The following is a 27,469-nucleotide window of genomic DNA, read 5'->3' as shown; positions in this document are numbered from 1 at the left end:
CTACCATATTAGCTTTATAAGATAAATGAATTCTAATAACTACTTAGAAGTTCAGAAAATAGGTATGCATGTGACCAGATGAAAAGTAGTTTTCATAGAGGGATTTTTTAAAGATTTTATTTATTTATCTTTAGAGGGGAAGGGAAGGAGAGAAGGAGAGAAACATCAATATATGATTGCCTCCTGTGCGTCCCCTGGCCCGCAACCCAGGCATGTGCCCTGACTGGGAATTGGACCGTGATCGTGTGGTTCACAGGCCCGCACTCAGTCCCCTGAGCCACACCAGCCAGGGCCATAGAGGGATTTTTTAAAAAATCATTTGAGATGGGGCAGATTGTCATTTTTATTAACTCTTTTCAGTAGGGTAGTCATTTACTTTTATAACTTATTAGAGAGAGGAATGGCAAAAAACATTTTCAGATTGTGTGATATTTTGATTTGAAAATTTGTTATGTAGCATTAATGAACACATTACAAATATTCCAATGTATGTAAACAAAGTAGTTAATTTAATATCAGTCTATTGACCTCTTAATTTTTCTGTTAAATTGATTAATAATTTGATATGTAATCATTTGTACAGCATGTTTGTGAGTCTGAAGACAGGGAAGAAGTGGTGGTGTGTGAACTGTGTGAATGCAGTGTTGTCAGCTTTAATCAGCACATGAAGAGAAATCACCCAGGCTGCGGGCGCAGTGCAAACCGCCAGGGCTATCGCAGCAATGGCTCTTATGTTGATGGCTGGTTCGGTGGTGAATGCGGGAGTGGAAATCCATACTACCTGCTTTGTGGCAGCTGCAGGGAAAAGTACTTAGCCCTGAAGACCAAATCCAAGACAACAAGTTCTGAAAGGTACATTGAGATTTTATGGCCACCCAGACCCTGTGAATGAAGAGTATATAGTCTCTCTCATTAAAGATGTGGGAATTGTGGCTTGTTTAATATCAGGAGTTACTTTTGAACCTTTCCTAAAGTTCTGTAATGGCTGAATTAGGGGCAAGAAGGATGGAAAAGGTTGAGGAGTTCACGTTCCTGCCAGAGCTGGTAACCTGTAATCCAAGAACAGCGGTTTGTCACCAGGCCCTTCACTGGAGTTCGTGCTAACTTTTGACTTGTTGCTAAGTTGTGGATGGGATCCACGCCTTAACCTTTAGGAAGCTATGGTCATTTTTTTTTCATTGGTGGTTTTCACCACATTTTTGACATCTTAATTAAGGTCTTTTCCTTCATGAATAAATAAGACGCTTTAGATTAAATGAGTAAGGGTTTTGACTTTCTTGTCAACTATAAAATCTTTAAGGTATTCTGGAGTAGGTTTTAAGAAGTTGTAGGTGACCCAGAAACCTCCCCAGGAAATTGGTAAAATAGTCTTGTAAGTATGTGTGTACTGCCTACATGGCAGTGGTTTTTATTACAGTAGCCTGTAACTTGAAACACTTTTTTAAAAATTATTTATTTATTTATTTATTTATTTATTTATCTTTAGAGGGGAAGGAGAGAGGGAGAGAAACATCAATGTATGGTTGCCTTTTGTGCGTTCCCTGCTGGGAGTTGGCCTGCAGGGAACCNGAGTAGGTTTTAAGAAGTTGTAGGTGACCCAGAAACCTCCCCAGGAAATTGGTAAAATAGTCTTGTAAGTATGTGTGTACTGCCTACATGGCAGTGGTTTTTATTACATTAGCCTGTAACTTGAAACACTTTTTAAAAAATTATTTATTTATTTATTTATCTATCTTTAGAGGGGAAGGAGAGAGGGAGAGAAACATCAATGTATGGTTGCCTTTTGTGCATTCCCTGCTGGGAGTTGGCCTGCAGGGAACTGGACTACAACCCAGGCATGTGCCCTGACTGGGAATCGAACCGCGATCCTCTGGTTCGCAGGCCTATGCTCAATCCACTGAGCTACACCAGCCAGGGCACTTGAAACACTTTTTGATTTTGTGTTGCTTCATTAATAACCTTTTAAAATGTTCTAATGACTTAATTTGCATTTTTGGATACTAACTATTTTATATAAAAACACAATGTTCTTCATGTTTGGTGCAGGTACAAGGGACAAGCTCCAGATCTAATTGGCAAGCAGGACAGTGTATATGAAGGTAGTTGTTTTGAGAGCTTCTTTATATTACATGTATTTTTATGTATACCTTCTGCTTAATAACATCTGATCACTAAAATTTACCTTCATGTGTTTGTATTTATGTACGTGTTAACTTATACCTTCCCTAAAAAGCTCAAAGTAATTTGATAGCAACAGCCCTAGTTTTAAAAGTTAAAGGAAAAGAACCTAGGTTCAAATATTAGCTTTACCACAGAATGTGAGTTTCTGTGTGGCATTTGCTTTCAAAGTAGGGAAAGTGTATATACATTTTTAATTTCTATCTTAATGAGGAAAGAAAAAAAATGACGTGAGCATCGATTTATCTGGAGCATTCATTGACTTGAAAGAACTCATTTCCTAATGATTATGGACAGGGTTAAGAACTCTTTGTTGGCCCAGTAACAATATTTTTTATTAGTTGAAACCTCTAAAAAGCTGTGACTTTTTTTTTTTAAATGGAGTCGACTGTTGACTCCTTTCCCTTCTAGTATCTCTGTGCCTCAGGAGTGCAGTTTGCTCGGATCACCAGGAGATAGTGCCATAGTTCATTTTACAGGCACCAGGCTTTTAGTCCATCTGCATCGTAGACATATCTCACAATAAAACCATTGCCAACCAGTTATGTCATGTTTATATTCACACACCATACATCTGTGTATTCAAATTCCAGAAGACTGGGACATGTTGGATGTTGACGAAGATGAAAAGCTAACAGGTGAAGAAGAATTTGAATTACTCGCTGGACCACTTGGTTTAAATGACCGACGTATTGTGCCAGAACCAGTTCAGTTCCCTGACAGTGATCCATTGGGAGCATCAGTAGCAATGGTAACAGCCACGAACAGTATGGAAGAGACTCTGATGCAAATAGGTAAATTATTAAAATGCTGATTGGCATGGATTTCATAGTCTATATTAATTTATTTCTTAGATAGATAAAAATAATAAGGTAAAGGTAAATAATAATAAAAATAAGGATTCAACATTGTTCCACCTCATTAAGTATCTTGAGCCAATTGTTTTAATTAACATTTTGAGGGTATGATATAATACTAAGTTTTTATTTTCTTGTTGTTTTTATGAAATAGTGAAGTATTAAAATCGATAAACTATGAGTAAGATTTTTTTTTTGACTTTGTGGTAAGGGATCCTGAAACTGACTAAAAACTACTTTGCAGTCTTTTTTTAAAAATTTGGATGGGGGAATATGGTAACTTTCTGCAATAGGGAATACAAAATAAAGAATCGGGGCAGTATTGATGACCTTTTATGTATAAAACTTATTTTTAAAACTATCTTTTCTATATTTGTTAATATCAGTAGGTGTTATACATGAGCCAAATAAGTGAAACCAAAAGAATTTAAGATGCATCTTTCTTCTGTAATATTGTTGACTTAGAAATATTTATTTCTCTCAAGAAGTTTTCTGTATAACAAAGTCTCAGATGAGCAAAACACATTGGTTTGCTGTATTTCCTTGTAGCCTAGAACCTAAATAGAATGAGAAAAATTTTCAGGAGCCTGACTATTTTCTCTACCATGTTGAGCACTAACAGACCTTGTTGTTCAGGTTGCCACGGCTCTGTAGAAAAGAGTTCCTCTGGAAGAGTCGCGTTAGGTGAGCAGGCAGCTGCCCTGGCGAACCCTCACGACCGCGTGGTGGCTCTGCGGAGAGTGACTGCTGCAGCTCAAGTGCTGCTGGCCAGGACCATGGTCATGAGGGCTCTGTCTCTTCTCTCGGTCAGGTGGGTGTGAGGCCGCGTCAGAGCGTGTTCCACCAGCTTCTGGTGCATGTTAGACAGGAGCCTGGTACTGTTCTAGAAACTGGAGTATGTGTTGTTGATGGACAGAATTTGGACATAATCATCATTCCTATTCATTTATTTGGTCGTTCAGTTGATATGTAGCTCTTCTTAGGTGGAAAATAATGCCACTATGGTAACTGAGTAAGCAGCAGACGTTTTTATTTTATTATCTGAAATGGGAAACTAAGGCTGTTGGTCTGTTTGGTGCAGGGAAAAATAAAAGGTCAAATGAGGTTTTCTACAGAATTGACCAACTGTGTAACTAAGTAAACCTGCAGATTCCATCATGGAGATACTTGCCATGCCCATATACTGTGGGAAAATAAATTGGTACAACTGCTTTGGAAAACTGTTTGATAGTATCAGCAAAAGGTGAATATTAACATATTCCATGACCCAGAAATTCACTTCTGGGTATATATCCAACCAAAAATGCTTACACACGTGTACCCCAAGATACAAGCAAGAACATTCACAGCAGCACTATTCATAATAGCCCCATGCTGGAAACCACCTGATTATTATCAGTATGGATAAATTCATTGTGGATGATATCATTTACATGCCAGTGGAAATGAATAGTCACTGCTGTAATGCAACCACAGAAGTGAGTCGTATGAGCAAGGTTGAGCAAAAGAAGGCAGACACAAAAGAATATAGTTTATTATTTTCATTATACAAAATTCAAAAACAGGTGGCTTATAAGTTAGGATAGTGGTTACTTTTGAGGGCCTAGTAACTGAGAAGGGCCCAAGCAGGCTTCTGAGGTTCTGGCAATGTTCTCTTTCTTGATCTGGGAGGCAGCTGCATAGGTTTGTTCAGTTTGTGAAAATTCATGATTTGTGAACATTCCTGTATGTTACACCTCAGTAACTCAGTTATGATTCAAGTGCACATCAATATTTTAAGTTTCAATAATAGTTTTCAGTTTACATAATATTTTTGAACATCTCTTAGGACATGTATGACTACTGATAGTGCCGCTTGCCTTCAATTTTGGTTTTTGGAACTGTGGATGATGCGTTGGGGCTCCAAACGGTCCCGTAAGAAAACTGTTTTCTTTATACATCTGAAGTGTTTTCCTTTCTTGGCAGTGGTTCCAGTTGTAGCCTGGCTGCTGGTCTTGAGTCTCTGGGGCTTACAGATATCCGCACGCTAGTTCGATTAATGTGCTTGGCTGCAGCAGGGAGAGCTGGCCTCTCCACCAGCCCTTCTGCAGTGGCAAGCCCCACAGAACGCTCACGAGGCGGGCACAGCAAAGCCAACAAGCCCATCTCTTGCCTGGCTTATCTGAGCACAGCGGTGGGATGTCTGGCATCAAATACTCCTAGTGCTGCAAAACTCTTGGTGCAGTTGTGTACACAGGTGAGCTAGCTTTCAGTGCTTTTCTTGTTGCATTCCTTACTTCCAGCTGAGTCTTAAAAGAGCCTTTTGAGGTGAAATCTTTTTTGTTCCAAAATTATGTGTAAAAATTAAACCTTTTTGTTCTAATTGCCTCTTCAGAACTTGATTTCTGCTGCAACAGGTGTAAATCTAACTACAGTAGACGATTCAATTCAACGAAAGTTTCTACCCAGCTTTCTTCGAGGAATTGCTGAAGAGAACAAGCTTGTGACCTCCCCGAACTTTGTTGTAACTCAGGCCCTTGTGGCATTACTAGCAGACAAAGGGGCCAAACTGAGACCCAATTATGATAAGTCAGAAGTTGAAAAGAAAGGTAAGCTTCATACAATTTAATTTACATAGTCTTCTAATCAATTTGTACAATCTTCTAGTCAGTTTGATTCATGTTTTTAAAAATGTGTTTTCGCATTGTTCTGTGTGATGAATTGTATAACCTTATGTATACTGCTTAATTTAGATCATAAAAGGAATATATAAATACTTTTTCATTGTGCATGAAAAGAAATATTAGAAAATGTACCAAATTAGTCTTGGTTTGATTAGATTATTTTATTAGATTATTGCCTGAGTAACCATAGATCAGTCATTTGCAGCCTTTTTCATCTCATGGCACACATACACTAATTACTAAAATTTTGTGGCACACCCAGGAAATATAATTCTAGTCCATCTGACAAAAAGATAGGTATGATTCTGATTCTTTTCTACCAGACAGCTATTGTGTTGACTGTTGTCCTTCTTTTAATTTGACAGTCTAAGGAAAAAGAAGGCAGTGCCCCTGACTACATAGTCAGGAATTGCATGTTTTAAAAATCCTTGCAGCACATTGGTGTGCTGCAGCACACCAGTTGAAAATTGCTGCTGTAGATAATAATGCTGGTAGGTTTTCTTAGTAAAATGTCAATAAAGGTAGTGCTGTTTTTCCCTGTCTTAATATGATAGCACTTTGAAGGGACTACTTAATCACTATTATCTACCCTTCTCTTTGTCAGGACCTTGTGGCCAAGTGAGGTGGGCCTTTTGATCTATTGGCTCTAGGCCCTTGACTGGCTATTAAGACCACTTTTTTTTTTTTTTTTTTAAGATTTTATTTATTGACCCTGGCTGGTGTAGCTCAGTGGATTGAGCACGGGCCTGCAAACTAGAGGATCGCAGTTCGATTCCCAGTCAGGGCACATGCCTGGGTTGCAGGCAGGTTCCCTGCAGGCCAGTTCCCAGCAGGGGATGCACGAAAGGCAACCATATGTTGATGTTTCTCTCCCTCTCTCCTTTCCCTCTAAATATAAATAAATAAAATCTTTTAAAAAAAGATTTTATTTATTTATTTATCTTTAAAATCTTTTTTAAAAAGATTTTTTTTATTTATTTATCTTTAGAGGGGAAGGAGAGGGAAAGAAACATCAATTTAAATCTTTAAAAAAAAGATTTTATTTATTTATCTTTAAAATCTTTTTAAAAAAGATTTTTTTTATTTATTTATCTTTAGAGGGGAAGGAGAGGGAAAGAAACATCAATTTAAAGATTTTGTTTATTTATCTTTAGAGGGAAAGGAGAGAGGGAGAGAAACATCAACGTATGGTTGCCTTTCGTGCGCCCCCTGCTGGGAACTGGCCTGCAGGGAACCTGCCTGCAACCCAGGGCTATTAAGACCACTTTTGAACAGCAAAGGCCAAATTCTTATTCTTTAGGATGTGCTGCCTTTGCCCTGGCCTTAAAATTATTTCTGCTGCATTTTCAGTCTGTGTGTCTTTAGAGCAAGGATTATTGATTGATGAATATAAATGTATGTTTGTAATTACTCAGATTTATTATATAATTTGATGAGATAAATGGTTTATATCTTGTATGGGTATACTAGTAAAATGATTGCTTGCAAAAGTGCTAATTCTTAAAATATATGGGTTAACCCATTTTTGTTTGTTCACCACCACCAGCTCTCACCTGGGCATCATTTCATTGTTTTGTTTAAGCAGGTTTAACTGCTCAATTGTATGTCCATCCTTCCTATGATCCTTCTGCTGTAGGCCCTCTGGAGCTAGCTAATGCCCTGGCAGCCTGCTGCCTGTCCTCCAGGCTGTCCTCACAGCATAGGCAGTGGGCTGCTCAGCAGCTTGTACGCACTCTGGCCGCACACGACCGCGACAACCAAACTACTCCACAAACACTTGCTGATATGGGAGGAGATCTCAGAAAGTGTTCCTTTATCAAGCTGGAGGCGCATCAGAACAGAGTACGTAGTTTGAGTCTCAAGTGTACTGATCACCTTATGTAAGATAAAATAGTTTCTGCTTTCCCTCAAAGAGCTAAAAGTTTAGATCGATCTTTCCTCTCCTTGCCCCCTTCCTCTCCTTCCTCTCTCTTCCCTTTCTTTCTCTCTCTTTCCCTGACACACGCACACTGTGTTATCAGTATTTATCTGATAGTTATCAGCTCCTTCTGTATGTCAGGTTGACATAATAGTATACAAATAGGAAAATCAGATGGTGGGTAAGAAGAGAAAACCAAAGGATTAGGCTCACAAAAGATGAAGGCTTATACACATAAGAGGAAAAGAAATTGGCCTCGCTGTTTTAATGTAACCCACCGGGCCCTGGAGCAGTGGTAAGGGCAGTTTAGGACATGAAGACTGGCCTCTATTCACTAATTTTAAAATCACTTCTTAGTCTGTGTTATTTTATAAAACATATAAATATGTTGAAGTATTTATACTTTATTGAATTAAATAAGCATATTTTTATTGGGTTGGACAAAACGTTTGGTTTTTTCCATAAGTTGGCTCTCAGAGTGCTTAGTTGTCTCTAACTTCATTTGAAACCATTTTGTTAGATTGTGTTGTGACAATTGTCATATCAGCGTGCATTTAAAAATACCAAAATTGGTGAGTTTTTGTGTAGCCCTTGTAATATTGCAGATAGAAGAAAATGTGCAACATTTTTGGCATATTATACTTTATTATTTCAAGAATGGTAAAAATACAGCTGAAACACAAAAAAAGATTTGTACAGTGTATGGAGAAGGTGCTGTGGCTGATTGAACGTGTCAGAAGTGGTTTGCAAAGTTTTGTGCTGGAGATCTCTTGCTGGACAACACACTACTATCCAGTAGACCAGTTGGAGTTGGTGGCCATCGGAGTGAGGCACTGAGAGCAGTCAGTGTTACACCATGCTGCAGATAGCTGACACACTCAGAACGTCCAAGTCAGTAAAGTTACAGCTGAAAATGAAAGATAGGTGTTTTATTCTATGGAAAAAACTGAATGGACTTTTTGGCCAACTCAGTAAATTAAGTAAACAGTTGTAGTAAAGATGTCAGCAAGTCTTAGATAACTCAAATGAGTTTGGGCATAGTACTTTAAAGCTGTACATCAAGTAGGTTTTTATTTACAAACTAATTAGAAAAGAATGAAACAATGCATATTGCATTCAAATATAGATACTTTAACAATGTTATGGAAGATTTTTAAAAATTTGATAGAATATTTTAAAATGACAGAATCACTCAAGCCAAAACTTGCTTAAACATTGTTGGACATTTTCAACTTTTCTAGGTAATGACTTGCGTTTGGTGTAATAAAAAAGGACTCTTGGCCACAAGTGGCAATGATGGCACCATCCGGGTGTGGAATGTTACCAAGAAGCAGTACTCACTGCAACAGACCTGCGTGTTCAACAGATTGTGAGTGCTAATATTATCTTGTGTGTAACATTTAAAATAAGAGAATTCTAAACATGCTTTATTTTGGTTGTATTAATGTAATCAAATTGTCACTGAAGTTTTTTGCAGTTTATTTTTTTAAAGATTTATTTATTTTTAGAGAGGGGAAGGAGGAGAAAAAGAGGGAGAGAAACACCAATGTGGTGTTTGGGGGCTACTTTGGGTTGCCTCTCACGTGGCCTCTAGTGGGGACCTGGCCCGCAACCCAGGCATGTGCCCTCAGGCGACCCTTTCGTTTGCAGCCCTCACTTAGTCCACTGAGCCAGACCAGGCAGGACTGCAGATGTTTTTAAATAGTCTTAACTATATCCCCAATTTGTTTTTAAATATTCAGGATAGTTATTCAGCAAATAAAATTATTAACAATATCTGGATGTTCTCAGAATTGAAGTCAACTATCTGGCAAATAAATGTGCAGTTCTACAAAACAGCAGGCTAATTTTCCATCATTCTTTAAAGATTATTTAGGAATTAGAATAATGATATTTATTCTGTAGTAGAATGTAGCTAGCTGTAGGTGTTTCTTTTCTGAAAACTTACGTGGAGATCAGGCAAACAATAATCAAAGTGTTCTGAATAATCATTGTACAACCTAGATAGAATCAGTCTTTATTGACAAATTGTATACTGCATTAAATGATATATGATCTGAGCATCACTCCTTTATAATTCTGTTTTTCACATTATGATTAACACTGGTGAATATGAGATTGTCAAATCTGCTATCCTAGCTTTCAAAATGTAAGAATCTGCTATTTTATGTTCTGAGGTCCACATGAAATTCTTAATGTAAGGTTTGGGGTTTAGTTAGTTTACTTTTAGTTAGTTTAGTTAGTTAGATTAAAGTTTCATACATATCTATTATGTTCTAGGGAAGGGGATGTTGAGGAAAGCCTGGGATCACCCAGTGATCCAAGTTTCTTACCTGTGTCCTGGAGTATCAGTGGGAAATACCTAGCTGGAGCTTTGGAAAAGACAGTGAATATCTGGCAAGTTAACGGTAAGAGTCATGTAAATACTGGAAGTACTTTTGAGTCCCTTTTGAGTCCAAGCAATGCCTTCCCTTCACCTTGAAACTCACAGTCTGTTCATCAGTTGTAAAAATCTATGCACACTATGGTTTAAGTTAAAGAGGAAGTACTCATTTCCTGATTTTCCTTTCTTGTAGTTTCAACTGACTCCATAACTGTAAACTAAACATTTTTTTTGTGTACTACTAAATATTCAGGGTAGGATTCAAGGGGAAGTAGTGGTCACTGAATTTTTAGCTGTGTATTCTTTTTAAATCACTTGAAATATTTCTGTTGATTATGTCAGTTTCACAGGTACAGACTCTTGTCAATTTTTAATAATACCTCCCTGGAAAGTAAAAATCATTAATGTAATCTTGGACTTATCAGTGTTTTGTTCATTTTTACACATGCACAAAATACCGAGTTTGAGGATGACTGCTATATTTCACATATTTGAAATAATAGCTAGCCTTGACTGTAGGTAAATTTCTTATGTTAATTTGATTTTCAGTAATTATTAGGAAAGGACTTAAGTGATTAACATTTGTTCACTGAGTATTTTTCCTTTATCTTTTTTTCTGTAAAGCTACCATTTTGTCCCATTCATAGTTCCAGAAAAGTTTTAGTACCAGAAAAGCCTATTAATTTCTTAATCTATTTACTATATAAACAAAGGGTCCTGCCTTACAGTCATATTCATTAGTAGACTATTTTTAAATTGGGGGCTACTTTGAGTTATATTAGAATTAAGTAGCATTTTTTTTCTTGTTGTTTTAAAGAATTAAGTGACAACCGGTTAACATTTTCTTTCCCTTAGGAGGAAAAGGATTAATAGATATTCAGCCTCATTGGGTATCTTCCCTGGCTTGGCCAGAGGAGGGTCCAGCTACAGCCTGGTCAGCGGAGTCTCCAGAATTATTGTTGGTGGGACGGATGGACGGATCTCTAGGACTAATTGAAGTTGTTGATGTGTCCACCATGCACCGTCGAGAATTGGAGCATTGCTATCGAAAGGATGGTAAATGGCTAGATTTGGGTCTAGTTGAGAAAGTGATCCCCCCCCCCCAATCAAAACAGACTTTGTTGTTTTGACACTTGTTTTTAAAAATACTTTTGGCTTTGTTTTCTAAATTGTCTGATTTGTGTTTCATTTTAATTAGTTACTAAGTTGAAAGATACTTCTCTCCCAACCTACACTAGGGGTTTCTGCCAAAAGAAATATGATAGTATTACATTAGTCATTCATCCTTTCTGTATGTATTTGAACACTTATGGCAGGCTTGTGTTTCTGTCAAAAAAGATCTAATAGTATTATATTAGTGATTCATCTTTTGCGTAAGTATCTAAACACTTATGGCAGGCTCTGAGTCTCCATTGAAAGTTAGGAATGCCCGAGAGAAAAAAATGTAATCATTAGTAGAGATGAAAGTGTTAATAACAAATGAGTGAAATTGAGGAAATGGACGGAGGAGGAGTGAAGTTACTAGTCTGACGAGAGATGGTAGCAAGTTGATTGTCATTTATTTTCTCGCTTGTTCCATTTGGATACAGGCATATTACTGGATAGTTTTTGTTAGTTGTTTGGGGGAGTGGGGTATTTCAAAGTTCACAGCCCTAGCTTAAATGGTACTCTGTTAACAGAATAGAAGAGTTTGGGGTGGGGGGTTCTAAATTTTTAATAAGTGATATATTCAATAAGGTTCAAATTCTGTAAAATTTAAAAATATATGCAGTAAAAAGTGTTTCTCCCATCATCTCAGTTCCCATGTCCCCATTCTACACCCACAAATACTTTTTTTGTAGCCATCCAGTATTATGTATACTGAAAAAAGCAAATATATTGTTAGAATAGAATCTGCTTGATAGAATATGGAAACACACAGAGAAGGGAATATTAAACAAAAGAATGGACCAGTAATTTTCCTTTTATGACTTGGATTATTTTACTTTACAATTTCTTCATAGATTCTAGTCTAAAAGGAAAGAACCTTGTACAATCACTTAAAATCAGCAAGGGAATTTAATTTTGTTTTTTTTTTCAATAACCACCTGAAAATAATGAAAGATTAAAAATGAGGTATTTCATACATTCAAAACTAATACAAAATATTGAACTAAACTGTAATTGAAAAATTTAAAAATATGTATTTTTAAAATGGTAGTCCTTGTCACTTACAAATAATTTAAAGTGAGTTACATGGAATCCCTACTATAGGCCTACATTTTGTCTAAATTCATTACAGAGCTGTCTGGAAACTTACTTGCATTGATTGCAGTGGCATATATTTGTTGCAACGTTTTTGTCTTTTTAGACAGTGTTAAATAAGTCTCTTTTATCTTCTTTCTTTTTTATTTTTATTTTGTTCTTATCATGTTAGTGTCTGTAACTTGCATTGCTTGGTTCAGTGAAGACAGACCATTTGCTGTGGGATATTTTGATGGAAAATTGTTATTGGGAACAAAGGAGCCACTTGAGAAAGGAGGCATTGTTCTAATTGATGCACATAAGGTAAAGCATCTTAACTAGATGGTTCCTTTTTTGTTTCTTACTGTAGTGTTCCGTCATACTGGATTCTTTAAATCTCTTTTTACATCAGTTACTTATTATTTAATATGCTGTCATGACACAGAATCTGTAGACTATGTATATATGTGAAAAAATCTATGTAAAAAAAAACAAAAAAGAAGTAATTAACCAAAGCAGCAAAATAGGAACATCCTTGGACTATGCCCTCTCGAAGTACCTTCCTCTAGTGAGAGAAACTCCGTCTATGAAGAATGATTCCTTCACCTTAACAAAGTTGCCATTTCAGACATTTACAGGGCGGGCTAGGCCAGAAATGCACATGTGTGAAGCCAGGAGTCGGGAGTTGTGATGGAGGGTAAAAAAGGAAACAGTCAGGACACCCTGGTAACAACCATATAAGCATAAAACACGCCCCAGACTCTCATAAATACTGCTATTTTGATATTATTCTTTCTTCTTTTTCAAATTTTAAGTGTCAATAAACGTAACTCTTAAAATGTTAAATGAGAGGTAACATATTCCTTCTACATCAGAATTTCATTAGTTAACTAACATATATTGGACTTGGAAACTGAGGGAAATAATATAATGCAGACTATATGAAAGGTTAAGTTGGTTTAGTGATTAGGAATGATACAACAGTATCTGATTTGCATATAATGTTAATTTCCAAGTAATTGAGTAATAGAATAAGTCATAAATATTGAGTTTATAGTATTTGTGAAGGAAGCATTAATACAATTTTTCCCTCCCCTTACTGTTTTAAGGATACTCTTGTTAGTATGAAGTGGGACCCGACAGGTCATATTCTTATGACATGTGCCAAAGAAGAGAATGTGAAACTCTGGGGGCCTATTTCAGGATGCTGGCACTGTCTGCATTCACTCTGCCATCCGTCTATTGTCAATGGCATCGCTTGGTGCAGCCTCCCAGGGAAAGGCTCCAAATTGCATTTACTGATGGCTACGTATGTTGTAAACTTATGTGTGTGTGTGTGTCTTAACTTTTATGTTAGTATAAACTGAGACTTACGTTAAATGTGGCTTCTCAGTAGTCTTAAACAGTTTATTGCCAGTTACTAGTCTTAAAATGTATGATACCATAAGATCACCTTAGAGAAATAAAGATTTTGAAAATTGGTATGTGATCTCCTTATCTGGGTGTGATGTTAGAATATCAGACCTAGTTGTATTTCTTTCTTTTTTTAAAAAAAATTATTTTTTAGAGAGGGGTGGGAAGGGAAAAAGAGAAGGAGAGAACATTGATGTGAAAGAGAAACATCAATTAGTTGCCTCTCATATGTGCCCTGACCAGGAATCGAACCAGTGACCTTTCACTTTGCAGGTTGGCACCCAACTAACTGAACCACACTGGTCAGGGCCCTAGTTATCTTTCTTATAGAAGATTATATCATACCTACTACAAATAAATTTTAAAATAATATTGTAGAACTTCTATAAGTCTTTGTTGTTATATAAAAATATTTTTCTTCATATTCATATATTTTGGTTTATGTGATCATTTTTTAAGTGGCTGTCAGAGTGGCTTAGTATGTGTTTGGTGTATACCACAAGATACCACACAGACCAGTATGGCTGTTTCAGAAGGATGGTGGGACCAGGAATCAAATTGCCAGGTAAATATTCTGGTGTTTTTAAGACCATATTTGAAACCATAGATGGAGAATATATTGTCAAAGGACAAGATCCATTGGGGAAGTCTGAGTAATTGTCATGCTTTGTGTATGACAAATTAGCTTACGAATTAGCTAATTCGTTTAGCTTACGTTTAGCTCTGAATTAGCTTACGTTTTTGTAAGTCAGGGACACCATATTACTTGTTAAAGTGAAATGTCCAGTAAATACTGAGTGGTGAGCATTTATGGTAATGGATATAGCTGATACCACAGATGGACACCGAAGTTAAGTTTTTGCAACAGTGAACTAGGAACACCACGGGAGCGCACCTTTCCAGAGTATGTCTTACTGATACCAGAATTCCATCTATGGAGAACAATTCCTTTGCCTTAAACAGAGGTTACAAATTCAGGTAGATGCTTACAGGACCATCTAGGCAAATAGTAAATTCCTGAAGCTGGGAGTTGGAAGGTGTGAAGAAGGTTAAAAAAAAATTAGAAGTGTATATGCTTCGTATAATTGGCACAGTTGCCACAAAGCTGATTGTTCCCCTAAAAAAATGAGAGCCTGTTTCTTGTTACCAAATTGTCTAATTTTTTTGATAGAAACCAAAATTTCAGTGTTTTAAGTAAAATCTTCCAATATCACACTTGGTACCTGACTTAAAATTCTTTACAGCACTGGGTGGCCAAACAAATTGTGTCCCTGAGCTACCAGTTTTCAGCCCCTGTGGCTCTTTCTTTTGTTCATGACACAAATTACCCCTGGGAGAAACAGGATTTACATCATCTTTGGGTAGATGAATACATCCGGTGTTACACTCTGTCATAACTAGAAGGAAGAGGAAGCTTTAGAGCAGGGAGAAAGGGGTGAGGAGGGATGGGTAGGTAGCTCACTAATGAGAGGAAGATATTGCAGAGGCGAAGGTGGAAGCACTAAGGATAAATCTGGTTTGCTCTTTGTGTTAGAAAGTATTTGCACAGGCCTTACCTATCACACTTTTAAACCTGCAGAGTAAACACAAAATTAGACATCACATGACACAACCACACATCACATGACAGAACCACCTGCACAAAAAGAGGGCCTGTTTGTGTGGACACAACATGTACAATCATAGATGTTAGGCACCAAAAATGAAAATTATATAAAGCTAACTTTAAATATTAGCATACTCATTAAGAAGTAGAAAGAGAATTTTCCTATCTCTGAGGGATAATTAGAATTTAGAAATGTTGTCATTTATGCCAGTTTGAAGAGTTAGGAAACTAGCTTAGAAGTGCATCAAAAAAAGATGAAATTTGCCTTCAGCAAAGGAGAACTAGGCTAATATTTATTTTCTCAGTCAGACTAATCCTTCTGAGAGTTGTCCTGTCCTCCTCCCCAATGAGATATACAATTTCTAAGAATGAATTATAAATCTTGACTCAATAAATGGTTTTAATTTCAATACATGTTAAAAATAAAAAATGAATTGCAGGATGGATACAGGAAACCAGCCGGAGCCAAATGTGTTTATCAGCTGCGGGGACACATCACCCCTGTCCGGACCGTTGCCTTTAGTTCGGATGGGTTGGCCTTGGTGTCTGGTGGCCTAGGTGGGCTCATGAATATTTGGTCTTTAAGGGTAAGAGTATAGCTGCTACTTTTATCTTAAATGTTTCTAATTAATTTACATGATAAAAATTAACCCAACCAACCCTAGGGATATTTTGTGTGGTGATGTTTTGAATACTGGAGAAACTTTTTAGAATCCTCCACTCTGTAATTTTTCTTATTGAAAGCGATCTAATGTAGTCTCTAGAAAATTGGGTAGTAGGCATGCAGTTGGATGGACGTTGCCAAATTTAGCTGAAGTATAGATTTCAGAATGTTTTTGAGAATGTGAAGTATAAACTTAAAATGTAAGTAATAACTAAGGCTAAGTAATATGTATTGACAAATACGTTTCATTCTAGGATGGCTCTGTCTTGCAAACTGTTGTGATAGGCTCTGGGGCTATTCAGACCACAGTATGGATTCCAGATGTCGGAGTTGCTGCTTGTTCAAACAGATCAAAGGTAATGGGCAGCTATAACAAATCATAGGGTATAAGCCTGTAACGTATCTTAGAAATCATAGTCCAAGCATCCCACTTTATGGAGGAGAAAACAAATTCAGGGGGATTGTTACTTGCCCAAGAAAATGCAGCCACTTAGTGGCAGAAAGAAAACTAGAACCCAGGTCTTCTGATTTGCTCATATAATCTAGTATTCTTTTTGCTATCACCTAGACATTAGTGAAATGTTTAATTATTGAACAGCTTCATTTCCATTGGAAGTTATAAAGTGGATTTTGATTTTTTGCCATTTTTGAAATAGCACCAGACTGTCTCAAAAGAACTTTCCCTGAGATGAAGAACCATCCCAAATATCTTTAACTCAAGTATACACAATGTATGTTGGCTTCCAAATTTAATATTTTAATAAGAAAAATTCTAGCCCCCGGCAGTGAAGTAATTCTATGATGTGACAGTATTAGCATTTATACCCTTAATGAATAGAGCCAGTGTGCTCTCTGGTTTACATTTTATGTGGTTAAATGATATTAAAATAGAACTGTAAACCAGCATGAATAGTCCTACTGAAGGTAAATGTAGAATCAGACCTTGTGTAGTAAGTGGCCTGTGTAGGATAAACCATAGAGCCACAATTAGAAGGGTTGCTTTTTTTTCTGATGTATCCCTCAGCAGGCAGAGTACTGCTTTCTTTAGTTAGTACCTTGTGGTCATATCAGACTTTTAGAATACACTGGATCCTTATCCTACAAGTCCTGTGTAATAGCAAATAATTGCTGTTGTCTCTTTAAGAAGAATCAGCTAATGCACAAATTTTATGGTTATTTCTTACTTGTTTTTACTTAGAAAAAAATCAGGATGTTTTGAAGTTCATAGGCATTAAAAGTACAGCATAAAATGATTAAAAAGCAAACATGTTTAATGCAGTTACTGGAATGAATTTTCTTAGATATGAATGGTGATAGAATTCTCTCTTTTCTCTTATTTAAACAAGTCATGTGACACAACTTATTTTCCATCAGGATGTTTTGGTCGTGAATTGTACGTCAGAGTGGGTTGCTGCCAATCATGTTTTAGCCACCTGCAGGACAGCGCTGAAACAGCAGGGTGTCCTGGGACTAAACATGGCTCCCTGCATGAGAGCATTTCTGGAGCGGCTACCCATGATGCTTCAGGAGCAGTATGCCTATGAAAAGGTGATCGATCACACTCACTCCTACAGATCTACAGATGCGTGGTGCTTTGGAATTTGAATTTATCCCTTAAGAGCATGAGGTCTGAGGAAAATATGTGGGGCTGTTTGGGCAGAATCAAATGACACCAAGTAGTATCTAAAACAATTCAGTAATCCTAATCTACTCCTACTTTATTTAAGTGAGAGTAATGTTTTAAAATAGCCCTCAAATTTGTGTAGTGTTTATATCACTCTTCAGATTATTTATTCGCTCCAAAACTTCTTCAAATACCTATGCCTCAGAATATCATCTTCCCTTTTTTGACTCATATATCTATTTTTAATGATTTTTTTTAGATTTTATATACTTACTTTAGAGAGAGGGGGAGGGAGAGAAAAAAGAGGAGGAAACATCAATGTTTGAGAGAAAAATCCATTGGTTGACTCTTGCATGCCCCCAACTAGGGATCTGGTCCCAGGCTCGTACCCTGACCTGGAATCGAACTGGCAACCCCTCGGCTCACAGGCCAGCACTCAATCCACTGAGCCACACCAGCCAGGGCATTATGTGGTTTTGCCATCCCAAAGCTGGGAGGTGGGTGTGCATATGGGTGTCCAAGTGAACATCCTCTGCACTTGTCAGGTGAGTCCCTTTGGAAAGTTGTGTGGAAAAGCCAAGGTTGAGCTAAACAGGGTCACTAAATATCAGAATGGGGAATCACGGAACTTGGTCCTGTGTAGCTATCTTCCAGACCTGTCTAGTCACAGGGTGCTGCTCCCTGGGTAGAACTCCTTGTGTTTGGTGGTTTCGTTTGGTTTGTTTGTTTTTTGTTTTTTGCCACGCTACATTAATACTGTTTCACTGATGCTTTTGCCCAGCTTTTCTTTTCTGAGTCACTTATTCTCTCACAGAGTAGCTCTACTATTACTAGGGATGGCCAGGAAAGAAGAATTTTCCTCTGATGGCTCCCAGGGTTCTCTTGCTAAAGGAGTAATTGTGAGAATGAACAAGTCTCCATGATTCAGTTGTGATCTGAAAAACTAATGACAATATACTAAATACAATGAGATATCCTGAATTGGATTCTGGAGCAGAAAAGGGGCATTGATGATTAGTGGAAAAGCAAATAAAATTGTGTTGTTTAGTTAGTATTGTGCCATTGTTTATTTCTTAGTTTTGAAAAATTCACCATGGTTATGTAAGATGTTAACATTAGAGGAATTGGGTGAAGGGTTTATAGGAATTCTCTGTACTATCTCTGAAGCACTCTGAATATCTAAAATTATTTCCAGTAAAAAACTTAAAAATAATAAACTTAAAAAATAAATTACAGGCTTTTAGATTGCAGTAGATTAATGTAGAATATTTGGCATAGGCTCTTCAGCATAACGTCCTTGCATTTTCTCTTAGCCGCATGTGGTTTGTGGAGACCAGCTTGTTCACAGCCCCTATATGCAGTGTCTGGCTTCTCTTGCTGTGGGGCTTCATCTGGATCAGCTGCTGTGTAACCCTCCAGTGCCACCACACCACCAGCACTGCCTCCCTGACCCTGCTTCCTGGAATCCGAACGAGTGGGCCTGGTTAGAATGTTTCTCAACCACCATAAAAGCTGCTGAAGCCCTGACCAACGGAGCACAGTTTCCAGAATCTTTTACTGTTCCTGATCTAGAGCCCGTTCCAGAGGATGAACTTGTATTCCTAATGGTAAGTGTAATATGAACTGCTATTACTTGCAGCTGATATTATATCAGTATCATAGGTGTTTAGCATGTAGTAGACCCTCAGTAAGTATTTGGCAGCTTCAGTAGCTGCCAAATAGTACACTGTTCAATAGCTTCAATAGTACACTCTAGGAGTGTACTCTTAGATAAATTTAAAATATTTTGCTTTTAGATAGTCACTTTTGATACGATGACAGGCCTCTGTGGTGACAGGGATTGATCATATGAGAACTGTGGACCTCATATAAACATGCTGGCTCTCAATGACACAGTCCCATATTTTTCCTTTTTTTACTTTGTAAGTGTCTTGTTAGTATATATTTTATTTGTATAGAGTGGGCCAAAAGTAGGTTTATGGTTGTTTGTATGAAAATTAATACAATAATTAATAATAATACAAGAATAAACTGTGTTTTGTGTACTCACAACTGTAAACCTACTTTTACCCCATCCTGTAGGTATTTTAACATCTTTTTCTGGTCATCTTGAGATTTATTCTACATATGGATTTTAAATTACTTGGCACAGCAAGCATGTTTTTAATCACCATAAAATAAGAATTATGGAAGAGCACTCTGATTGTATCTGAGACATCTAGCTATAGAAACTGTGGTGTGTAGAGAGTGCAGGCCATCACTTGATCTAACAACCCCTTTACTTAGTTAAGGTTTATATACACAAACATTTGAATATACGTACAAATATAGGTACAATATAAAACACTTACAGATTGAGGGGAATATCTAAATATAGAATATTCTAATTAGGAAGTATCCTTCTGAGCAGCCCATTTGTCCCAAATCGGTCCTTTTGTAGATGAGAAAACTGAAGCCCAGAAAGATGAAGTGACCTGCCCAAAGCTCTACAGCAAGTTCACAGGGTCAGTGGCTCCTGCACATGACTTTGTACCAATGGTTACTCAGAAGTTAGCTTTGAATTTCCAACGTGATTGTGGTAGTGATATAGTTGATAGTGAAAATGTTTGTAATAAAGGGAAATATTAATGCATAAAATCAAGTTTGACATGATTATAAAACTGCTCTTAGTTTCTCGTGATATCTAAGTTCTTTTTTGGAAAGAAGACTTAGTTGTTAGAAGACTTAATTGTTAGTTAAGAGATAAATCTTGATTAAGCAAAATTGATCCTGATGTTTGCCCTGTCTTGTAGGATAATAGTAAATGGATTAATGGCATGGATGAACAAATTATGTCTTGGGCAACTTCCAGACCTGAGGTCAGTAAAGATGAAGATAACTATGTAGTCTTTCTCAGTGAATCCTCTGATTCTGAATGCTTGTGTGTTTGTGCCCTGGTGTCTGCCATAGAGGCTGGCACACAGTTGGTACCCAGTACATGCTTGTTTTAATGAATGGATGAATCTAACTTTGAGATGATTGTGTTTTTCTAGGACTGGCACCTGGGAGGTAAATGTGATGTCTACTTGTGGGGTGCTGGTAGGCATGGACAGCTGGCAGAAGCTGGAAGAAATGTGATGGTACCTGCAGCAGCTCCCTCATTCTCACAGGCCCAGCAGGTAACTATCAGGGTAAAGAAATGGAGAAGAACCTTGGGAACTGATCATTCTCATTCCTAGCTGTCAGCTGTCAGTAACTTACTGTGGGATAAAGTTCCTTTCATAGTCTATTGTAAGGAATCACTAAAGAAAGTCAAAATGTTACAGTTTCCAAATAAGCTTTCTAAAGTTTTTATCAGACTTAAGGTTTGCTAATAAGTATCTAAGTTTTCCTTGCTTTCAGACATGGTGAATTAACATCTTGATGCATTAGGCCTGACCAGAATCTATTTATAGAAGGCATTCCTAATTATTGATTGTCTCTTTGCTGCTATATAGCCTTACTGGGGCTTTAGCCAGCTTTTGTTGACATACCTCCCCTCTTCTAATAATTGGGTACTACTGTATTTCCAAACCCTTCTTGAGGCAACTGCTTTCTCTTTTGTTCTTCTTCACCTCGTGAAGTCTCAGAATGCACCATTCTTTCTCATATAGATCTCCTCCAGTTTCTGCCTCTTGCTAACCTCTAGCCCAGTCTTTAATATCTCCCCATCACCCTTTCCTCTGTCTTCTTTGATCAGTTTTGTTGTTAATGTTTTTATTTGAACTCTACACAATTGGCTGAAATCCATGTAGATAACATGGTTCAAACTACTTTAAATAGTCAAAGGAGCCACATACGTGGGTCAGTTAAATAAGCAGGTAGTCAAGGGCTTGTAGAGACCCCATAGTTGCATTAACCCTTCCCCTGTAGTGGAAAGATAAAAAATTGATTAAGATATCTTAGGTATACATGGAATCATGTTTAATGTTTACATGTTAAAGGTATATAATAAAGGATAACATATTTAGTTGTATGTTTTTATACTAGGTTATATGTGGTCAGAATTGTACCTTTGTCATCCAAGCCAATGGCACAGTGTTGGCTTGTGGGGAAGGAAGTTATGGCAGATTAGGACAAGGAAATTCAGATGACCTTCATGTGCTGACAGTTATTTCCGCCTTACAAGGTAAAATTATCCTCGAAAGCTGATCAGAAATTACGGCCTAACTATAGCAGTGTTTGTGTATGTTGGAACTCGTTCCAAACCTTTGCTAGATAATCATATTAGGCTTTCACTTATATTGTGACTTTTGTTTAGGCTTATACAGCCTTAATTTTCATATTTGAAACAACATTATTTTGTAAGTTACTATCATATCAGTGCTCAAAATCAATAGTATAAATAACTTTTAAGGCCCACTGAGGAATATAAAACTCTTTAAAATTGCAAAACTGTAATTAAGCAACTATTAATAGCCATAGCAATCATGTGTGTGTTTCATTTAAATTAAAAATCAGTTTATATTGATATGTACTAAAGGCTTTAAAGGGCTTCACTGTCAGCATATTCTGTGCCTTGGAATAAGAATACCTCTGGAGAAATCACTGCAGGAGACCCTGGCTTATTTTTTTTTCAGTTCAATTTTACTGACTCTGAAACCTACAGAAACAGCAAGGGGGGCTTTTAAAGTAAAAGCATACAAGTAACAATGACTTCAGAACCAATTGCTGAGTAGCTCTGAGTTCTCTTCCTTGAGATCTAAGTGCAAGGAAGAATTCAGTAGTGAGGATGAGGATGCTGGCTGGGTACCTATGTAGTTCTACTACGTCTGTCTCCAGGGCCTTGCACAAGTTACTAGACCTCTTGGTGACCCGTTTTCCCAATTATAAAAGTGGTGACAATATATCTGGCTCAGGTTCTAAGTGAAAACAGAAAATGAGATAATTTATGTAAAGCATTTATAGGAGTAGCTGGAACATAGTCCTTAATGACTGTAACTGCTCTCATAACTTGCTTCTTTCTTGTCACATGATTATCTTATGTGGCTGCTCCCAGTTTTTGATAGGCTGTTTCTACAAATTTGATTAGGAATTAAGAAATTGCTTTTATTTCTGTAGTATTGTTTTGGTATATTTCGATTCTGAGAATATTCTTTAGTAGCTGTAAGAGGGGAGTTTTGACATACAGTGACTCTTGGGTTTTTTGCTCTGTTCCAGGCTTTGTGGTGACTCAGCTGGTGACTTCATGTGGTTCTGATGGGCACTCAATGGCCCTGACTGAGAGTGGTGAGGTCTTTAGCTGGGGAGATGGTGATTATGGCAAACTCGGCCATGGGAACAGTGACAGGCAGCGGCGACCCAGGCAAATTGAGGCCTTACAAGGAGAAGAAGTGGTGCAGGTCAGGCAGGAGATGGATAAGTCTGGCTTTGAATGTAAACATACTAGTTGTGAAATCGAATTTAGGTAATGGGAAATAATAGTAAAAATACATTACACAATCATTATAAGAGATCAGCTGCCTTTAGTTGTTTAGATTCATTCTTGGGCTTGTCAGAAGTTTGAATGGGCTTTGATATTAGAATGGATTCCTTTGTCCTGTGGCAGCTGCTTAGTCCAGGCCAGGTTGAGGTCCCTGGAAGAAACATTATGAGGTTTAGCTCTTGCCACACAGTTCTTAATACACTGATAAATGGAACACTTTGCTATCAACCTGTCATGATTTTTACAAAGGCTGAGTTCATATTCATTTTCTGGAAAATCAATTAGTGATCTAAAATAATATTGTAAAGTTGCATAGCACCTTTGACTTTAGAAAGAATTTCCCTGTTATTTCATGTAGTTTAGGTCATCTGTACACAGGTGAAGAGTAGCAGCAGTTCCCCAAGGTATGCTGTTTTTCTTGGTCTTCCTGAGCATGAAGGGGTAGATCAGGCTTAGGGAAGTAGGAGGGCCATTTGGGCAGATAGAACATATTGGTCTTGAAGATCCTAATTTGTCAGTGAAGTTTATTGCCTTACTAATAACCCAAAATGACTGTCTTTTTTTCCCTCAGTATCCTCTTTTAAGAAATTTTTTTTCTCCTTTGTTCTGTCTGTAGATGTCTTGTGGCTTCAAGCACTCAGCAGTGGTAACTTCAGATGGCAAGCTGTTTACCTTTGGGAACGGTGACTACGGTCGTCTGGGTCTTGGAAACACCTCTAATAAAAAACTTCCAGAGAGAGTGACTGCACTGGAGGGGTATCAGATTGGACAGGCACGGAATAAGTCTCTGATACTTACATTCTGTCCGGGTGTAGTTTCTTACGTCCTCTGTGTGCCCTTAGACGCTGTCCTTTCGGGAAGAAAGGAATCGCTAGTTATATTTAACTTCATATACATTTTACTTGGCTTAATAGTTCTTCATGATTTTTTCCTTATGTGCAAATTCATATTTTAAGTCAAATTAAGTTTGTTTGTCATATGTTTCTTTGTCCTGTTTGATTCCACATTAATTCAGGATGTGCATATTTTAAAGCCTTGTCCATAGAGTACTAATACAGCTTGATATAAAACCTTCAGCAGTGCAGACTTTTGTGACTCCCATCCGCTGGCTAGAAGCAGATGGCTGAACTGCAGCATCACTGACAGCTGCTGCTCTGAAACAATTGTCCCTGTCCTGTAGACACTGGGACTTTCTCTTAACAAGGGGATATTTTTATCTTTTTCTATATTATCCCTCAAACTGCTCTGGTATGAATGAGTATTTTTGAGTCATATGTACTTTTCCCCTATCTTCTGTGCTTTCTGATTCTGAGGTAGCCACAGATATTTGAAGGATTTCACTTTGAAGAAAAAAGATATTTTTTTATTTGTGAACATTAGAAATTATTTCTTGTTGACACACTTTCTAACATTGTAGAAGGCCCTGAAACCAATAAAAATCTTTGAAAACATAGCCAAGTTTCCCACTGAAGTAGAGAAAAGGGCCCAGAAATGAGTATGTGTTTTAGGTGTTATGATTTGCCTTACTGAACACCCTGTTATTCCTCCAGGTGGCTTGTGGCTTAAACCACACTTTGGCAGTATCAGCAGACGGCTCTATGGTGTGGGCTTTTGGAGATGGAGACTATGGAAAACTGGGTTTAGGAAATTCCACAGCAAAGTCCTCACCTCAGGTCAGTGTTGTCTCTAACCGAGGGTTCCAGATGACATAATTTTTATCTGTGTCACTACCTCTTTTTAGTTGGAAGTAATTTAAATTACTGTGGTAATTCATAATGACATTTAGCAGCTTCCGTTGCTTATTCTTAAATGTTCTGTATTCTAGATCTTGATTTTAAACTAAACCTGATGTAAAAATTCTGCAAGGATGTGTCTATCTCTGCACACAGACTGAACAGTGTAAGGACTACTGTCTGTGTAAAGAAGAAATAGTGTAAACATATCTCCACGTTGTCTTATGGAGGGCACCACAAGCAGTCTTACAGCTGCCATTCAGTTCATTACCAGCACCGAATTACACAGATACGCACCTCTGTTTAAAAAATAATAGAAAATTTGAATGTATAAACAAATAAATTAGAAGCTCTTATTCACGTTACAGAGGGTTTCTTGGCTCTGCAGAAGACCTCTTACACAACTCTTTTCTGTGGATTTTCCTAACACATTTAACAAGCAGCGTTTTTTACAAATACTCAATTTATGTTCAACTCCAGATGACATCTTGAAAGTTAGACAGGATTTGGCTAAGGATTCACAAAACCAGGAAGTCCCTCTCTGGGGAACATATAAAGCAGTTACTGTCACCTCTGAAAGCAGAAAAAATGTGATGGGGAAGGGCCCATGGCTTTACATGGTCCTTCAGTAGTCTTTACAAGGCCACAGGTTTTTCTTTGGTTTCTGTTATCCAGAGGAATGCTTCCACTTCACTTGGGGTTCTGGGGATTTTTGCCAAATGCCCTGCACACTTGGGCATTTGGCAAAAATGCCATATTCTGCTAGTTTGCAGAACAGTATGGGAAAATAGAATTTAGGACTGTGGATTTGGGTGGAAATAGGTAATTAACTTAATATTTTTATTGGAAGATAATTCTTAACTTTATACATTCAAATTCAAGAGTATTTTTTTCCATTTTAAAGTGTGCCCTACACTTTTATTTTGCAGAAAGTTGATGTTCTTTGTGGAGTTGGAATTAAAAAGGTTGCTTGTGGAACTCAGTTTTCTGTTGCATTGACCAAAGATGGTCATGTGTATACCTTTGGTCAAGGTAAGGCATTTTCCAGGCATTGCATTGCTTATTTTCTGTAAATACTTGTGTATATCATAGAAACATTGCTTCCCAGTTTTACAGAAAGTACTCTAAATAGAATCATTATTTTGTTCTGGGTGATGAGCAGGTACTATGACCTTCATTCACTAGCTACTTCTCTGCTCCTCTCTGTGAACTTGGTCACGAAGACACTCTGCATTGATGGCCCCTCATCCCAGAGCCTTCACTCTTGCTAGAAGAGTTTCTCCAAGGCCTTTCCCCTTCTTTTTGCTGCCTTCACCATGCTGCTACAAACACTGCCTTGACTACCAGAGGGCTCCCTGGTCCTTCCAGGGATTGGGGGTTCAGGTTGAGAAATTTATAGGCTCAGGGTTCAAATTATGAGGGGCAGAAGGAGCTAGGCCATGTTGCCAGAAAGTTTTGTGGGGCTCTGTGGGCTGGTGCCTGAAAAGAGGCTGCTGCAGTAGGCAGTTAGAAGTTATTTAAGACTTTTGAGATACATTTTCAGTGCAGTGGTGAGAGTGGAAGTTAGGTTGTAGATGACAGGCCTAGAGGACACGGAGAAACAGGGTCTGACCTGCACTTTCTTAGACGTGTGGCAGCAAAGCGAAGGAGAGAGGTTGGCTGGAAGTTTGAGGACAAGATAGTTTGAATGACATGTTTTCTTTCCTTTTTTATTTTTTAAGACTTTATTTATTTTTACAGAGAGGGGAAGGGAAGGAGAAAAACCTTGATGTATAAGAGAAATATCAATAAGTTGCCTCTTATAGGCCCCCAACCAGAGACCTGGCCTGCAACCCTGGCGTGTGCCCTGACTGGGAATGGAACTGGTGACCTTTCAGTTTTCAGGATGAGTCACACTAGTCAGGAAGACATGTTTCCTTAGGATGCAAGAACTTTAGGGCCTTTGTAAAGTTATACACCAGTCCTCTCAAGTATGGGGACACTGGAGTGCCTGTTGGTTTGAAATAAGGTACTAATTTTAGATATACTGGCAACTTTATTTTTAAGGAGACTGTGACATTTTACAAAGAAATAGTTTTAAACTTTTTGTTCACTCGGTATTCAGTATACCTTACCAGAATGAGTTAATGGTATATATGAGTTACATATGTCATTGCCATTCCACCATAAAAATTAAATGATTCATTAAAAAAACATAAAAGGACTATGGTGTTCCATCCATAAATTTCCTCTTGTTGACTCCCCCCCCCCCAGATCGCTTGATAGGCTTGCCAGAGGGGCGTGCTCGCAATCACAATCGGCCCCAGCAGATCCCTGTCCTGGCTGGGGTGGTCATCGAAGACGTGGCGGTTGGAGCCGAGCACACGCTTGCTTTGGCATCAACTGGAGATGTATATGCCTGGGGGAGCAATTCAGAAGGACAGGTAAATATTTGTCTTGCTGCTTAATATTCCAGAAATCTGATAACATTCTTCATGTGGGAAGAGGATAAGCTAAGAACCTCACAATGTCTACCACAGTGCCTCAAGCATATCAGTTTGCTCCAGGACTAATTGTGTTAGGAGTTCAGTTGTGTTCAAGTTCTTTCTTGATTGTGGCCAAGTAAGCATTACATTATTGACCATTATTTTTTAAAAATCACAGTAAAAAGATTAAGGGGATTAGCTGAGTATATGTATGTGTCTACATACATTGCTAGGTGCCTGGCACACAGTCAACAGCACTTTGTAAGTATTCGCTGCTATCATCGTTTCTGTGGTAATTT

At 37.7% G+C, this 27,469-nt stretch overlaps 1 protein-coding gene across 9 annotated transcripts in view; it reads left to right on the top strand.

Moving 5' to 3' along the window:
- The window catches only part of HERC1 (HECT and RLD domain containing E3 ubiquitin protein ligase family member 1), a 187,733-nt gene that overhangs the window by 145,834 nt on the left and 14,430 nt on the right, over positions 1–27,469 (top strand). For 7 of the 9 annotated variants that reach the window (XM_037054086.1, XM_037054083.1, XM_037054085.1 and 4 more), the window contains 25 exons: positions 584–852; positions 2,047–2,099; positions 2,772–2,972; positions 3,672–3,846; positions 5,001–5,271; positions 5,410–5,623; positions 7,284–7,540; positions 8,858–8,985; positions 9,897–10,024; positions 10,855–11,055; positions 12,416–12,546; positions 13,332–13,531; positions 14,095–14,200; positions 15,682–15,828; positions 16,160–16,261; positions 17,280–17,453; positions 18,843–19,136; positions 20,322–20,387; positions 20,562–20,687; positions 21,538–21,676; positions 22,708–22,889; positions 23,589–23,744; positions 24,523–24,645; positions 25,635–25,737; positions 26,959–27,128. In XM_037054086.1, coding sequence (XP_036909981.1) covers positions 584–852; positions 2,047–2,099; positions 2,772–2,972; positions 3,672–3,846; positions 5,001–5,271; positions 5,410–5,623; positions 7,284–7,540; positions 8,858–8,985; positions 9,897–10,024; positions 10,855–11,055; positions 12,416–12,546; positions 13,332–13,531; positions 14,095–14,200; positions 15,682–15,828; positions 16,160–16,261; positions 17,280–17,453; positions 18,843–19,136; positions 20,322–20,387; positions 20,562–20,687; positions 21,538–21,676; positions 22,708–22,889; positions 23,589–23,744; positions 24,523–24,645; positions 25,635–25,737; positions 26,959–27,128 — 4,116 coding nt within the window. The remainder of the gene's footprint in view (positions 1–583; positions 853–2,046; positions 2,100–2,771; positions 2,973–3,671; positions 3,847–5,000; positions 5,272–5,409; positions 5,624–7,283; positions 7,541–8,857; positions 8,986–9,896; positions 10,025–10,854; positions 11,056–12,415; positions 12,547–13,331; positions 13,532–14,094; positions 14,201–15,681; positions 15,829–16,159; positions 16,262–17,279; positions 17,454–18,842; positions 19,137–20,321; positions 20,388–20,561; positions 20,688–21,537; positions 21,677–22,707; positions 22,890–23,588; positions 23,745–24,522; positions 24,646–25,634; positions 25,738–26,958; positions 27,129–27,469) is intronic. The other 2 variants (XM_037054088.1, XM_037054087.1) reach the window with 1 other exon arrangement.

The sequence above is a fragment of the Sturnira hondurensis genome, unplaced genomic scaffold (assembly GCF_014824575.4).
Source record: "Sturnira hondurensis isolate 20B ecotype Veracruz unplaced genomic scaffold, ASM1482457v3 Scaffold0008196, whole genome shotgun sequence".
Lineage (NCBI taxonomy): Eukaryota > Metazoa > Chordata > Mammalia > Chiroptera > Phyllostomidae > Sturnira > Sturnira hondurensis.
Note: the sequence above shows the minus strand (reverse complement) of the source record. Positions and strands in the feature narration are given on the sequence as shown.